Source organism: Trypanosoma rangeli (genome assembly GCF_003719475.1).
Source record: "Trypanosoma rangeli strain AM80 chromosome Unknown Tra_15.4_contig_00006, whole genome shotgun sequence".
Classification (NCBI taxonomy): Eukaryota; Euglenozoa; class Kinetoplastea; order Trypanosomatida; family Trypanosomatidae; genus Trypanosoma; species Trypanosoma rangeli.
The window spans coordinates 1-12850 of record NW_021705750.1 but is presented as its reverse complement, the minus strand read 5'-3'; the positions used below and the strand labels follow the sequence as shown (position 1 = coordinate 12850).

General features: G+C 50.9%; 4 protein-coding genes and 1 pseudogene across 4 annotated transcripts, besides 15 other annotated features; all 5 read left to right on the top strand.

Annotated features, from left to right (window-relative positions):
- Positions 1-231: 231 nt before the first annotated feature.
- Positions 232-1542, top strand: TraAM80_00348 (uncharacterized protein; the record flags this gene model as incomplete). The annotated part of the gene is made up of 1 exon (XM_029377430.1): positions 232-1542. The coding sequence occupies one exon, from the start codon at positions 232-234 to the stop codon at positions 1540-1542; it is 1311 nt and encodes a 436-aa protein (XP_029242690.1).
- Positions 1543-1631: 89 nt separating this feature from the next.
- Positions 1632-1662: a microsatellite.
- Positions 1663-1860: 198 nt separating this feature from the next.
- Positions 1861-1894: a microsatellite.
- A 364-nt stretch (positions 1895-2258) lies between these two features.
- On the top strand, positions 2259-3605 carry TraAM80_00347 (serine/threonine protein phosphatase; the record flags this gene model as incomplete). The annotated part of the gene is made up of 1 exon (XM_029377429.1): positions 2259-3605. One exon carries the CDS (start codon positions 2259-2261, stop codon positions 3603-3605), a length of 1347 nt encoding a protein of 448 aa, XP_029242689.1.
- A 99-nt stretch (positions 3606-3704) lies between these two features.
- Positions 3705-3743: a sequence feature (A-rich).
- A 330-nt stretch (positions 3744-4073) lies between these two features.
- Positions 4074-4101: a microsatellite.
- Positions 4102-4121: 20 nt separating this feature from the next.
- Positions 4122-4142: a microsatellite.
- A 153-nt stretch (positions 4143-4295) lies between these two features.
- Positions 4296-6629, top strand: TraAM80_00346 (uncharacterized protein; the record flags this gene model as incomplete). Its single annotated transcript, XM_029377428.1, has 1 exon — positions 4296-6629. One exon carries the CDS (start codon positions 4296-4298, stop codon positions 6627-6629), a length of 2334 nt encoding a protein of 777 aa, XP_029242688.1.
- Positions 6630-6719: 90 nt separating this feature from the next.
- Positions 6720-6746: a microsatellite.
- A 2-nt stretch (positions 6747-6748) lies between these two features.
- Positions 6749-6769: a microsatellite.
- Positions 6770-6962: 193 nt separating this feature from the next.
- Positions 6963-6992: a microsatellite.
- A 159-nt stretch (positions 6993-7151) lies between these two features.
- Positions 7152-7195: a microsatellite.
- Positions 7196-7685: 490 nt separating this feature from the next.
- Positions 7686-7703: a microsatellite.
- A 121-nt stretch (positions 7704-7824) lies between these two features.
- Positions 7825-7867: a sequence feature (GA-rich).
- Positions 7868-8002: 135 nt separating this feature from the next.
- Positions 8003-8046: a sequence feature (A-rich).
- Positions 8047-8786: 740 nt separating this feature from the next.
- Positions 8787-8816: a microsatellite.
- Positions 8817-8897: 81 nt separating this feature from the next.
- Positions 8898-10439, top strand: TraAM80_00345 (methyltransferase/D-alanine--D-alanine ligase; the record flags this gene model as incomplete). The annotated part of the gene is made up of 1 exon (XM_029377427.1): positions 8898-10439. One exon carries the CDS (start codon positions 8898-8900, stop codon positions 10437-10439), a length of 1542 nt encoding a protein of 513 aa, XP_029242687.1.
- A 222-nt stretch (positions 10440-10661) lies between these two features.
- Positions 10662-10681: a microsatellite.
- Positions 10682-10873: 192 nt separating this feature from the next.
- Positions 10874-10903: a microsatellite.
- Positions 10904-11026: 123 nt separating this feature from the next.
- TraAM80_00344 (hypothetical protein) lies at positions 11027-12702 on the top strand (annotated as a pseudogene).
- The last annotated feature ends 148 nt before the right edge of the window (positions 12703-12850 follow it).

Below are 12850 nucleotides of genomic sequence, written 5' to 3'. Positions count from 1 at the left end.
ATGTGTCATGCCTGCGTCAACGGGCGTGGTTTGCGGCACGCGTCCATGCCTGTGCCTGCCCCTCCAACGCGTCTGCGTTGCTTTTGTTTGCACCTTCCTCACTTTTTGTAGCTCCGTCCCAGTCCGTTATTGTGTCTTGCCTTCTTCTGCTTTTCTTCCTGTGGATGCAAACAAACGGCATTGTAGGGTGGATTGTGCCAAAGCACGAGGTGAAGAGGGACGACGTGAGTGATGGACGTGGTGGCTCTGGCGCAGTCTATTCTGGACTGCGGCGAGAGGGATGTGCTGCAGGTGCTGTCGCTTGCGCCTGGTCTGCCACCGGTCTCCGCGGAGACGCCCGTTGCGGAGGCGCGGCGAAACTACATGCGTCTTGCCGGGCTGGTGCACCCTGACAAGCTGCAGGGCCGCTTCCAGCGCTCGACGGAGGTGTTCCAGAAGCTGGTGCGCGCCTTCGAGCTGGTGGTGGACCCAAAGTACCGCAAGCAGCTTCTCTCCCTTCAGGCAAAGGAGGCCAAGAAGAAGGCCGATAAAAAAGCACAGACGCCACCGCAGCTGAAAGCGAAGCAGCTTACAGAGTCGGCGAAGCAGATAACCGGACCGAAGGCAACGGCTACGGTGCAGCAGTTTGCCGATAGTTCCAAGACGAAGCCAAATCGAGCAGCACCTAAGAAAAAACAGCCAACGAAACGAAAACATGCCCCGGAAGACGATGATGACTTTATTGACTACGACGAGGACGAGGACGAAGATGAGGACGACGACGAGGACGCGAGTGTTGACCTCGACGAAGAAGACATGGATCTCGCGTTTGCGGACAAGGAGCCGAGTGTGTCTACGAGCCGCGCCCTTCTCGGAACTCGACGTACCGGCGGCATTTACCGTGATACCACGGTCAGCTGCCCGCAGTGCCGCACCCCCTGGACGCCCGACTACAAGCAACACTATTCACTCTTCATGGGGCCTGCAGGTAAAAAAGTACACTGTGAAACGTGCCTTTGTCGTTTCGGCTGCGCCACGGCCTTGCACGCGTGCCCGCACTGCCATCGTAGCTTCGACTATGACGCCAGCATGTACGACACCGTTATACAGTGCGACGGCTGCCGCAAGACGTTCGGATTTCCATACTACCCTGTGAATCAACACCTTATCGACCAAGTGAAGTTTGACGAGTGGCGCGAGCGGACAGAGCGGGAAAAGGCCCGTGAACGCGAGGAACGTGCGGCAAGGCGACGAACAACCGACAACAACGCATCGGAAGAGTTTGATGCCCTTGTTGGGGAGTGTATTGTGAATGAAACGTGCCCGCTTTGCAAGCGCGCCGTCTCCGTGCGGCACCGGCAACACGTTGAGGTGTGCCTGAAAAATAAGGGCACAGACAACGCAGCTTCAACGGCGATGTCGACGGCGGTGATAACGCAGAAACCGACACACAAAAATACAGCCGTGGCGAAGAAGTCGAGCACCCGCAAACCAGCCTCGAAGCCAGCGAAGAAAGCAAAGAAGCGCCGTCGTGGCGACGACAGCGACTCCGAGGATGAATAGAACTTCTTTATGAGTTATTTACCTTTCTCATTCGAGGAGAGGTAGGAAAAGGGGTTAAGGTGATCACAGCAAGTACGATGGAGGAGAAAGGGGTGGGGTGGGTGGGGGGTGGGGGGGAGTAATGGAGAAAGAACAACATGTAGCCACACATATTTCCTGCCATTCTCTCCCACTATACACAGAGAGAGAAATAAAAGAAGAAAATGGCATGAGGTATTTACAGCGTGGTCAAAAATAAAAAGGAGAATGATGTATTACACCTTGGAGTGAAAAAATGTAGGACTGTGCCTACAGTGCCGTATGTCGGCGTCCACACTTTTTTTTTTTTTGTTGACTGTTGTTGTTGTTGTTGCGGCTGCCTTTTTTTGTCTTGTTTTGCTTCTGGCGGTGGGAGAAGAGGAGACAGGAGGCCAAAGCAGGGCAAGCAGGGGGAGCCTGTCAGTTGCAAGGGGCGCATTAACAAAGAGGTACTGATCTACGCGAGGGTGTTGGCATATGCACAGGGTGGGGGGTGGGTTCTTGGGGGTCGAACTAAGGGGAGCGCGCTGACGTCAGTGTGAGCACGAGGTGAAAGTAGTAGTGAAGGTCAATTGGAGTATCACTTCTCTTTTTTTTTTTGCGATTTCCTGACGGTTTAAAGTTTGTTTGTTTGTTTTCTGTGGCTAGTTGCGACAACCGCCTGTAGCTATCTCTGCCAAGCGGCAACAGGCTACAACATGGCGAAGTCTAGGGATCCTTCTCCGATCACGACAGCCATGCCGGTGACGGATGCCAGCATTGAGAACTACGCGGTGAAAACGATGGGCTCTATCGAGAGGATGCTGCGCACAGATCGCAGTCTGCTACATGTGGAGCCGCCACTATGGGAGGCGCTGCCTCACGAGCTAGCTTTTGACTCGTATGGTGTTCCTTTGCCCAGTAATATTAAGGCACACTTTGCCCGTGAAGGACTACTTTTGGAGGAGGATGCGCTGGAGCTTGTCACCCGCTGCGCATCCATTATAAAGCGTGAGTCGACGCTGTTGCGGGTGCAGGGATCTGCTGTGATATGTGGTGATCTTCACGGCCAGTTCTTTGATCTTTTGAAGTTGTTTGAGCTGGGAGGTGAGCCCGGGGAGCAGCAGTACATTTTCCTTGGCGACTACGTGGACCGCGGCAGCTTCGGTGTTGAGATTGTACTCCTCTTCATGGCGTATAAAATCTGTCACCCCGGGCACTTTTTCCTCATCCGCGGAAACCATGAGTCAAGACACTTGACGTCATATTTTAACTTTAAACGAGAGGTTGAGTACAAATATTCACTTGAACTTTACGAAGAAATCATGTCGGCGTTTGATTGTCTTCCCCTGGCGTGTCTGCTTAACAGCAGCTTTTTCTGCGTACACGGAGGGCTGTCACCGGAGATCCGGCACTTGGAAGATATTGACCTCATTCACCGCTTTCGGGAACCGCCGTCGTCAGGGCCAATGTGTGATCTTCTCTGGTCCGATCCAATTCCAGAGCACACGGAGGAGGCGACGCCATCGGGCCCTCTGTTTAGCCCCAACATAGTCCGTGGCTGTTCTTACTCCTACTCTCACGAGGCGGTCTGTCAGTTTCTTGAAGGAAATGGTTTGTTAGGCTTGATTCGAGGCCATGAGGCCCAAACGGAGGGCTACCATCTTTATGCCAATACTTCAATGGGTGTGCCAGCTACCGTATGCGTCTTTTCTGCGCCAAACTACTGTGATACGTATAATAACCGTGCAGCGTTTATTTATTTAAATGGGGATGTTATGAAAATACGTCAATACAACAGCAGTTCACATCCATACTATCTTCCAAACTTTATCAATGCCTTCACCTGGTCCTTCCCCTTTATGGTGACTAAGATGTGTGAGCTTTGGAGCAAAATTATAGGTACCAGCAATGAGAGTGACCCGCTGGTTCCAGTGTTGACATTTGAGGAGCGCATGACAAAAATGCGGGAAAAAATAGGCTATATGACCGAAGCAATGCGTGAGTTCCGCCTTCTGGGTAAAGGAACCGATGCAGAGAAGGAAGAATTAACAGAAGCAAAATAGGAATAGAGAGGAAAAAAGAGAGACAAAAAGAATGTATCTTTCTAACATATGTGTGGTTGTGATGTTATATTCTTCCATTTATATTTACAAAAATGTAGATTTTTTTTCTTTTTTCTTTTTTTTTTCATTATTTATTTTAAGCGTGTCCTTACGTTTCAGTTGAAGCTGGAAACCTCAGTGAAATAATCACAAACATGTATTTGGGTATGTGTCTGCATTTCTTTGTTGTCGTTATGCCTTTGTGTATGCTTGGAATTTCTTTTTTCTTTTGTGGTTCTCTACCTCCTTTCCGATGTTACTTTTACGATTGGGTAGGGGAGCTTTCGCTGTACCAGTACGCAGGATCTTATTGCTGCTTTTGAGGGTGGATAAGTAACCGGTGTAGGTGGGATGGAGATGCGCAGTGATGCTCATTCTGCCTACTCCCTGTTGTGCCCGGAGCCTACACGTTTTTAATCCGTCTCTCTCTGTGTGTGTGTGTGTGTGTGTGTGTGTGCGTCTGCATAGTAGGTTGTCTTTCTTTTTTTTTTTTTTTTTGGGGGGGAGGGGGTGACGGTTTTTTTCTCCACATGCGTGTGTGGGAGTGCGTCTTTGACTGAATTTATTGGATTTCTCTCGCTTTATTATTATTTTTTTTTTGTTTCTTAATTGTTTCGTGCCAACGAACTCAACATTAGCGGGTCATGTGTTATGAGCAAGCGACCCCTCGATAAACTGAGTCATGCACTTCGCCGCCAGGCGCAGGTGTCGTCACTGCGACGCCCTTCAAAGGACGGGGATGTCTCACTGTCTGAAAGCACAGCAACAAAAGCGGCTGGGGGAGGAGACGGGAGCGTCGCTCCTGCTTGTGGCGCCTCCCCGGGCAACACCGTGGGCAGTGACACCTCCCACCCCGCCACCGCCACAACGACACACCCCTCCGCAGGTGTGAAGGGCGCTGAGGATAGAATCATTCATGCAAACTACTCGCTGCGCCACGCACTGGCCCGTGGCGCTCCCGAGACTCCCCTCACACGGCAAGTAAAACACGCCATTCAGCAGTCTACTGGAAAGGCTGAGGCGCTAAAAGCCTTCCAGGTGCTTCTTCAGGCGGATGGGGATGCACCCACGGCGGCTACGTTCAAAACACTCTCTGCCACACTGTTGCAGCACCATGTGGAGGATCGAGTGGGCCACGCCGCGTTTGAGAAGGCCTTGACTGATGCGGTGGGACATGAGGGCGATCGGTGGAGGCGTCTCTCAGAGGAGGAGCGTTCCACTTTTGTGAACTACACATGCCGAACAACGGAACGGTGGGCAGAACGTGGCTCCGCATACAACAAACTCTTAGGCTTCTCACAAGAAGGCACGGACAATGAGGTTGTGGCGAAACTTGAATACCAAATGCGGAAGTGTGGTGCACCAGTGTCGGCCTCCTCACTAGCGGATCTCATGCACCTCGATGTTACCTGGTCGACGGCGCTACACTTGTATAACTTTGCTGGAGAATTACAAAAGTATGCTCCACCACCTATGGAAATGACGGATCGTCTTATGGGGCTTATGACAGGCTACAAGAGTGGAATTGGCGGCTCTCGTCCCTGGATACGGGCACTTGCATTGTATCAGCAGGCTCTTGTGTCTGGCTACGACACCACATTGACAACGCATACACACGCACTAGACGCACTATGGCGAAGCGCGGACACCTTTCATCGCGTGCACAGTCCACTTAGCTCCTCCCATCAGCAATGGGTGTGGGAAAATGCACTTGCGATTACTCAACGTGTACAGGAGACACCCCGACTGCTTCTTACCGGCGACGAGGGCTGTGCATATGCGGAGAGTGTTGTCAAGGCTTTTGCTGCCTCAGGCCGCTGGTCAGTGGCGGTGTCATTTCTTGGAAACATGGACACCTCCAATATGGATCTTTCATTTCGCTTTTTGGTACCCACCGCGGAGACGTATGCCTTTGCCATGGCGGCGTGCCACACGGCTGGTCACGCAGCCCATGGTGAGGCTCTATGGACTATCTTCAGGGAGACGTACACTCTGCGCTCACTCCACTCCGAGGTACTTTCAATTCTTCTTCAGTCACTTCGTCATGTCGTTCGTACCTCACCCATCGTGGGTCAGCTTGTTGAGGAGTTGGTGACCGACGGGAAAGGCCTGGAGCGTCAAGCCACAGTGGCTGTATTGCAGCTACTCTCAAGCAGGTACGTGAAGACCACCGAGCAGCGATGGGTGTTGGCCGCCAAGTTACTCGATATGTACGATGCGAACCCATGGCCGCAGCAGCCACAGGCACGGAAAACGGAGTTACAAACAGTGTTTCGATGCTGTCATTTGATATCTGTGATGGAGGAGCCGGACGGCAAGCGTTTGCTTTTGCAGCTACGGCAGCATCTGGTGGATGTGTTTGGCGGCTCCTCGGCGGAGGTGGAATGGCTGGATGACACCGCCATCTACGCGCTGCAGGTGACCTCCAACTGGAGGGAGGCTATTGCAATCTACGACGCGGCTGTCGATCGACGAAAACCTGAGCAAGTGCCGTATCTACCAATTCCCTTGCGCCAGGCGAAGATAATGCTGGTGGAGGCGCTTGTTCGATCCTGCATGGCGATGAAGGAAGTCGACGAGTTCTTTCTAGTGGACGAGGATACACAAGAGGCAGACCGCGACGCAGCGGTGACTTTGACACAGCGGGCCCTAGCCGTAACAAGGGCTGTGTTTAGACCAGATGATACGTTTCCACATCACTTGTACGCCGAGTTGCTCTTGATGCAGGCGTTGAGTGCCACAACGAGCGCTCAGCGGAAGTCGCATGCGGTTGAGGCCATGCGTCATTTTTCTCAGGCCTCGGCAGAGTTAATTGAGCACCGCCTCGTTGCACGCGTAGCCACGGCATTGTCGCTTACGGAGGTGCACGTGGAGAACGCGCTTCTAGTTGGGCATGCAACACTGAGGCATGCGACGCTTTCACAGCGCAGTGACCGCCGAAGACGAAATAATGTCCACGGCGGCTTTGATGTTGTGGCGTGGTAGCGCAGCATGGAGAGGCATCGATGCTTTTCTCCCGCGTCTTCAGGAGGTTTCTTGAGCCTCGTAAGCCGACCCCCCCCCCTTCCCCGCCTTAAAAAAAAAAAAAGAAATAATAATAAATTTTTGTTTGTTTGTTTGTTTGTGCGACGGACGCCGTTCTTAAAACGTTTAAGCACCGTTGAATTCACTTCACTTTTTTTTTCCGCTTTCCGCTTTACCGTTTGTTGTTGTGGCTGCATGGTTTATGTGCGGTGCTGTCAGCCTTCCGCTGCGTGGCTGCGACCGTCTATCATGACAAGAAGCTAACTTCCTGCGTCGTTCCCCGCCTTGTACGCCATTATTATTATTATTATTATTATTATTATTTTCTCTGTCTTGCTGTTCTTGTCGTTTTTCTGTTACTTTCCTGCTTTCGAGGCAGAGATTCATCTGTGTTCTTTGTGATTCACCACGCATACACAGCATTTCAGTGCTGTCGAAACAGGTGGGGAAAATATAAAAGGCAAAAAAAAGAGAGGAGGATAAAAACAAACATACAAACAAGCAAAAAAACAAACAAACAAACAAACCAGCAAAGAAGCATGCCGTCTGCTGAGGTTGAGGTCCATTTTCCGTTGAAGCGCATTACTGCTGAAGGGTGCGCCAAAGACGACTTTCTCCTTAACCAGCTGGACAAGGTGAACGACACGCCAGAGGAGGACGGCATGCCTCTGCGGGCGTGGGTGATCAAAAGTACTCATGATGCGTTGGAGAAGAACCCCAAACTCCGCGAGGTTCATTTGAAACCAAAGGCAGTGAAGCCTTGTCACACCCAATTCTTCGTCATCATTGATGAGGAGTGAGAAGCAACATGAAAGGGAGGATAAGTAACGGCAAGGCACAGCGCAGGCATGCACACATAAAAACATACATGTGTCGCTGAGGCATCAATTTTCTTCCCTTGTGGGGGTATTACGTAGCAAAACGAGGTGAACGTGGTAATACTGAGATGCAAGTGTTTCTGTGACAGATGAACTTTGTTTTTTTGTTGAATACATGAGTATGTGTGTACGTAAGCGACTCTCTCTCTCTCTCTCTGCATGTATGTGTGTATGCCTGTGCTATGGTGGGTCATATTAGGTGTAGGTTTAATTATTAGTTGTGATTGAATTACGTTTTTTGTTTTGTTTTTGTTTTTGCATGGCAGCTCATAAATGCCTTTTTTATCTTTTTTTTTTTTTATATATATCTTTGTTCTTGTTGTGGTGAAAACGCATGTGTGTCTTTTTTTTTTTATGTTCCTTTGGTTTGCTGGTGTGTTTGCTTGGGCTCTCCTCCTTTACCCTGAGACTGTGCAAACCACTCTCCGCCCCTCCCCCTACTACTTCTCTCTATCTTTTTTTCTTTTTTCTTTTTATCTTTCTGTGCTTGTCACTTTTTTACTAGTGACGCCGTCTGAGTGTACTTAACTCCGTAGGCTCCTACGGCCTTGGTGTATTTACATGCATTTCCACGCACACACATCGTGAACCATCGATATATATACACGTCGATTGCGTGTATTTATATTATTAGTCTGTTGGGCGGTGCCGCGGGGTTTGTAGCGTCCGTGTGTGTGAGGGGGTTGGTGTGACTGCAATGACTCCCGGACGCATTCCAGGCGAGATGACGGTGGTGTTTCTGCTGCGCGAGTACGTCATCCCGATTGCCGTTTTCGTACTGATGGCGGCATGGTTGCTGCGCAACGTAGTGCTGCCCATGTGTGCGGGCGAGGTGGTGTTCACACGTAAAGCTGTGCCTGTCGAAGGCGGCACTTCATCATCCGAGGCGGGGCAGATGCATCACGCTGACGACACGAACGCTGTTGTTGCTTCGTGCAACGAAAAAGTAAAACGCACTTAGCAGGAACTGGAACAAGAAGGATCAATGTGCATTTCCCTCCCTCTGCTTCTTTGTGCGTTTTCATTTCTCTTGTGGTCCACTGGTGGGAGAAGGGGAGTGGGGTGGCTCTCTTGTAGGAAAACAACAACAAGAACATTTTTTTACTGTTTTTTTTTGTTGATTGTATTTTTAATTGTAGCCTTTAGTGAGGGGACCGCGGGCACGCCCTTTTCTTTGCGAGCACGATAACACACACACCTCCCTACACCCGTGCATAGACATATATCCATATCCATATCCATATATATATATATATATATATATATATATCACGATTCCAGCAATTATACGTGACGCAACTGGTGGAGCCTGTGGGCAGGTGTGGGCGAAAGAGAGAAACAGTGGAGAATAATGTCTTCGTTGCCCATTCGTGTCTGTGTACTTGTCTGCTCCTACGAAGGTTCAGACAGTGAACTGAAGGAGCACGAGGGGGAACTCGTGCAGACACCGCAGCACTACTTCACGGAGGCGGATTCGAAGGATGTTGTTTTTACTCTCGAGTTTATTAAGAAGTCGACTGCCTACCGTCAAATACGCCAGTTAGTGAAGTCTAGGGCCTTCGATGTCTTTTACAACCAGTGTGATGGCGCCATTGACGAGGACAAAGCCGGCGTGGATGTGGTGCAGGCACTTGAGAGCTTCAACGTTCCATTTACTGGGGCCATTTCCAAGTACTATGAGTTGTCTAAACCCGAGATGAAGCGGATGGCCCACTACTGCGCCATCAACACGGCCCCATACGCCGTGCTGGAGTCCGGTGACGACGTGCGGAAGTTGTGCGCTGCGCTACGCTTTCCGTTGATTGTTAAGCACATCTCCGGCTACAGCAGCGTGGGCATGGACAAGTCTTGCAAGGTGCATACGATGGATGCATTGGAAGAACGGGTGACGCGCTTCATTGAGCAGTACCAGATTGCCCTTGTAGAGGAGTTTATTCCAGGTGACGAGGTGACCGTATTGGTGTGTGCCGATGCCACACAACCTGGGGGCATTCGTATCTTTCCACCAGTTATGGTACAGTTCCCGGCGGGGGAGGACTTTAAGCACTTCCAGCTCAAGTGGGAAACGTATGAAGGGATGAACTGGCGCTTTGTCTCAGAGGATGACCCCGCGTTGCCAGATATGATTTGCATAGCGAAAACGTCATTTTTGCATATGATGGGGGGCGTGGGATACGGCCGTGTGGATATTCGCATTAATCGTGCAACAAACACTGCTGTATTTCTTGAAATCAACCCTAATTGCGGTGTTATGTATCCCTACGGGCAGGAAGGCTCGGCAGATTGGATTCTGCGGCTTATGCCAGACTTTAAGCAAAAGGAGTTTGCCAAGCTGCAGATCCGTGAGGCCATTCAAATGCATGCGTGCAGGCAGCTGCCATTTCGCTGTGTCTACGATCCGGTGCGGGCATATTACCTTTGCGCCACAAGGGATATACCAGTGAACAGTATTGTTTTTGAGGGGGAAGGACACTTGGTGCGGCTGTGCACTAAACCCTACGTGAAAGCCAATTGGGGTGAGGTGGAGTACAATGAGTTTCTGGATGATGCCTGGCCTGTTGGGTCTGAGGGTCATTACTATGCGCTGTGGGATCTGCGTTCGTCGGACTGGCGTGCAGTTACCCACTCCTGTGATCCAAATGTGGGGTTTTGTCCGAATCGTTCGCTTAATGTTTATGCTCTTCGCAACATTGCGAAGGGGGAGGAGCTCACGATGGACTGTAGCCTTTTCATGGATGATATGATGCCACCTTTTACGTGCCGCTGCAAGGCATCTACTTGCGCGGGGAGGATTCGCAGCAGTATCAAGAGGGGCCACCCTTCGCTTGAGTCCTGCAATGGGACTCTGACTCACCGAGATGGCAAACTAATCGCACCGCTGGCGGAGGATTGAGTCTAGCAGAACTCTCCCTTTTTTTAATCCATCCAGCAGGGCTAGACTCTACTAAATGCCTGCCCCTCTCTCTCCTTCTCATTGGGGGTGAAAGCAAACAGGAAAGGCAATACCCATAGAAATGCGACAAAATGGAAGCGAAAAGAAAAGTATACATGCATACGTATAAAGGGAGTATTCAAACATATTGACAACAACAGAAGCATTACAAAAAAAAAAAAAGGGGGGGGGGGGGGGGGGGGCGTTGCTGTCGCATTGCGACATTGACAGTGAAAGGTATACTATGAGACCGTCATACTACAGGACTTGGTGGATACTTTTTGTGTTTATTTTTACTTCTTAACTGCTTCGACGCATGCGCCCCTCTGCATCATACCTTCTTCCCCTTGTATGCATCTGTTCTTTGTGTGGACGGTCCTCCTACCTCCCCCTTAAAAAAAAAAAAAAGCAACAACAACAACAACTTTGTATCACTCTTCTTTATTTTCTGTTTCTCCTTTCGCAACAGTGGCGTGGAGGCGTATGCGGACCCGGTATTCCTCTGCTTTTTTCTCTCCCACCTGCTGCGCGTCTGCGTTGCCACACGAATGCCTGGACGCCATCGTCAGATTGCATATGCGATGGTCGGGGACACGCTTGCCTTGACGGAGGCGTTGCTGAAGCGTCTGCGTGCACAATGGCGTAGTGCAGGCATACTGCAGTCCGGGGGAGACGAGCAGAATCAGATACTGAAGCGCTTCCGCAAGGATTTGCACGAGGAGGGATCGGTAGAACCAGCGACGAAGTTTTTGCGCATCCCGTTTTAGCTTATGACCTCGACATCGCAGACGCTCGTTACTGGTGTGAATGTCTTCCTGCTGTTTTGTTCCCTAGCGTGCCCCTTGTGTTGTTCGCATCTCTAGGAGATTTGGTGGCCGTTTTTTGCCCACATTTGGCGATTGTCACTCTTTTTTGTGGTCACGCAAATGGAGCTGTCCGTTGTGACAGAGGTTCAGCGGGAGCATGCGTGAGTGTGGCATCTCTCCAGTAAGCGTGCAGGAGATAACGTGTACGGTGCAGGCAGCCACGCTGCTGCTGCTGGAGCATGCTCATCCCGTTTCGTTGGGCAATGCTAAGTGCGCACATGCGAATACACCCATACATCCATGTACCTCGCTTGGACATCTCTGCAACACGCCACATGACACGCTTTGTGTCACCCCCGAAGAGAAAGACGAAGCCTTGTCGTTTTAAGTGCGATGGGAGACGGCATTTCGCGAGAGCATTTCACGAGAAGTAGGTGGCGCTCGTGTCCGCCTCAGCAGGTCGCACTTTTTACTCGAATTGAATTACAGGTGAAATGACAACTGTACGACCTGTGATAGCGCTAGAGGATTCAAACGACACTGTTGAATCCTGTCGTGCCCTTGGGTTGGCCACACATGTGAGGGGTGGCGCGAAAACCTCCAACCTTACATTGTCATTCAATGCGGTGCTCACAGAGTTTATGGGTTGGATCTCTCCTCCACGCTGCAGACACTACAAGGTGAAGCAGCATCGCTGGCAACGAAGATCAGCACCACATGGCATGCGTATCAGTCACTTCAGGAAATCTGTCGGCGCATTGAGTCCATCAGCGGAAAAAGCCTAGCGTGACTCTCCGAGAGTACTACCAATGTTAAGAGAAACCATCTTGAAAAGTAGAACCACAACAAATTACAGTAATCCAACCTACGATACATGTACCTCAGAGAGACAGATGCACCAACCGAAGTAAAAGCGGTGCAGCACCAAATAAGGGGCGCCACAGAATTGAACAATAAGCCTAGAACAGAAAATGTATCTGCTCCACTACGGTGAAATTAATGAATTCGAACAAAAAACTGCGCTGCTTCGGCGTTGGCAGGCCGTATAGGGTTCTGTGCGATGGGAGGCGCGGATCAGTGACGGGGATCCTCCATCTGGTGATGCGAAGAACGCTTCGATGGAGTGGACGTCAGTGCTGCATGGTTTCCTACAGGCTTTGGTGGCGGTGGTGGAGCCACTTCTTCGCGTGAGTACGCAGCTGTGGCAGATGAATGGGGGACTCTCTGCTTTGTGCGGCATCCCCTGTGCGGGCGATGGATGTCTGGTGTGCGGCGTTTGCTGTTGGAGGAGCGCGTTTTGCGACGACGAACAGTGGTGGAGCGCACGCTGAACCTTGCGAGTTACATCGTTGGTGGCTTCCTACCGTCTGTGCGGCGTCGCGGCGGCTTGCTGGGTGAGCGTGCGTTTGCAGTGCTGGATCCGTTGCTGTGACGGTGCGTTTTACCGTCGCAAGGGCGGCCTTTTCTTTCTGTCCGTTGTTTTCCCCTTCTCCGTGTGTGTGTTTGCTGCTGTGCTTTGTCTGCGTGAAGTGCGCGCTCACGTTGGTGGCTGCTCCTTGCTGTTTG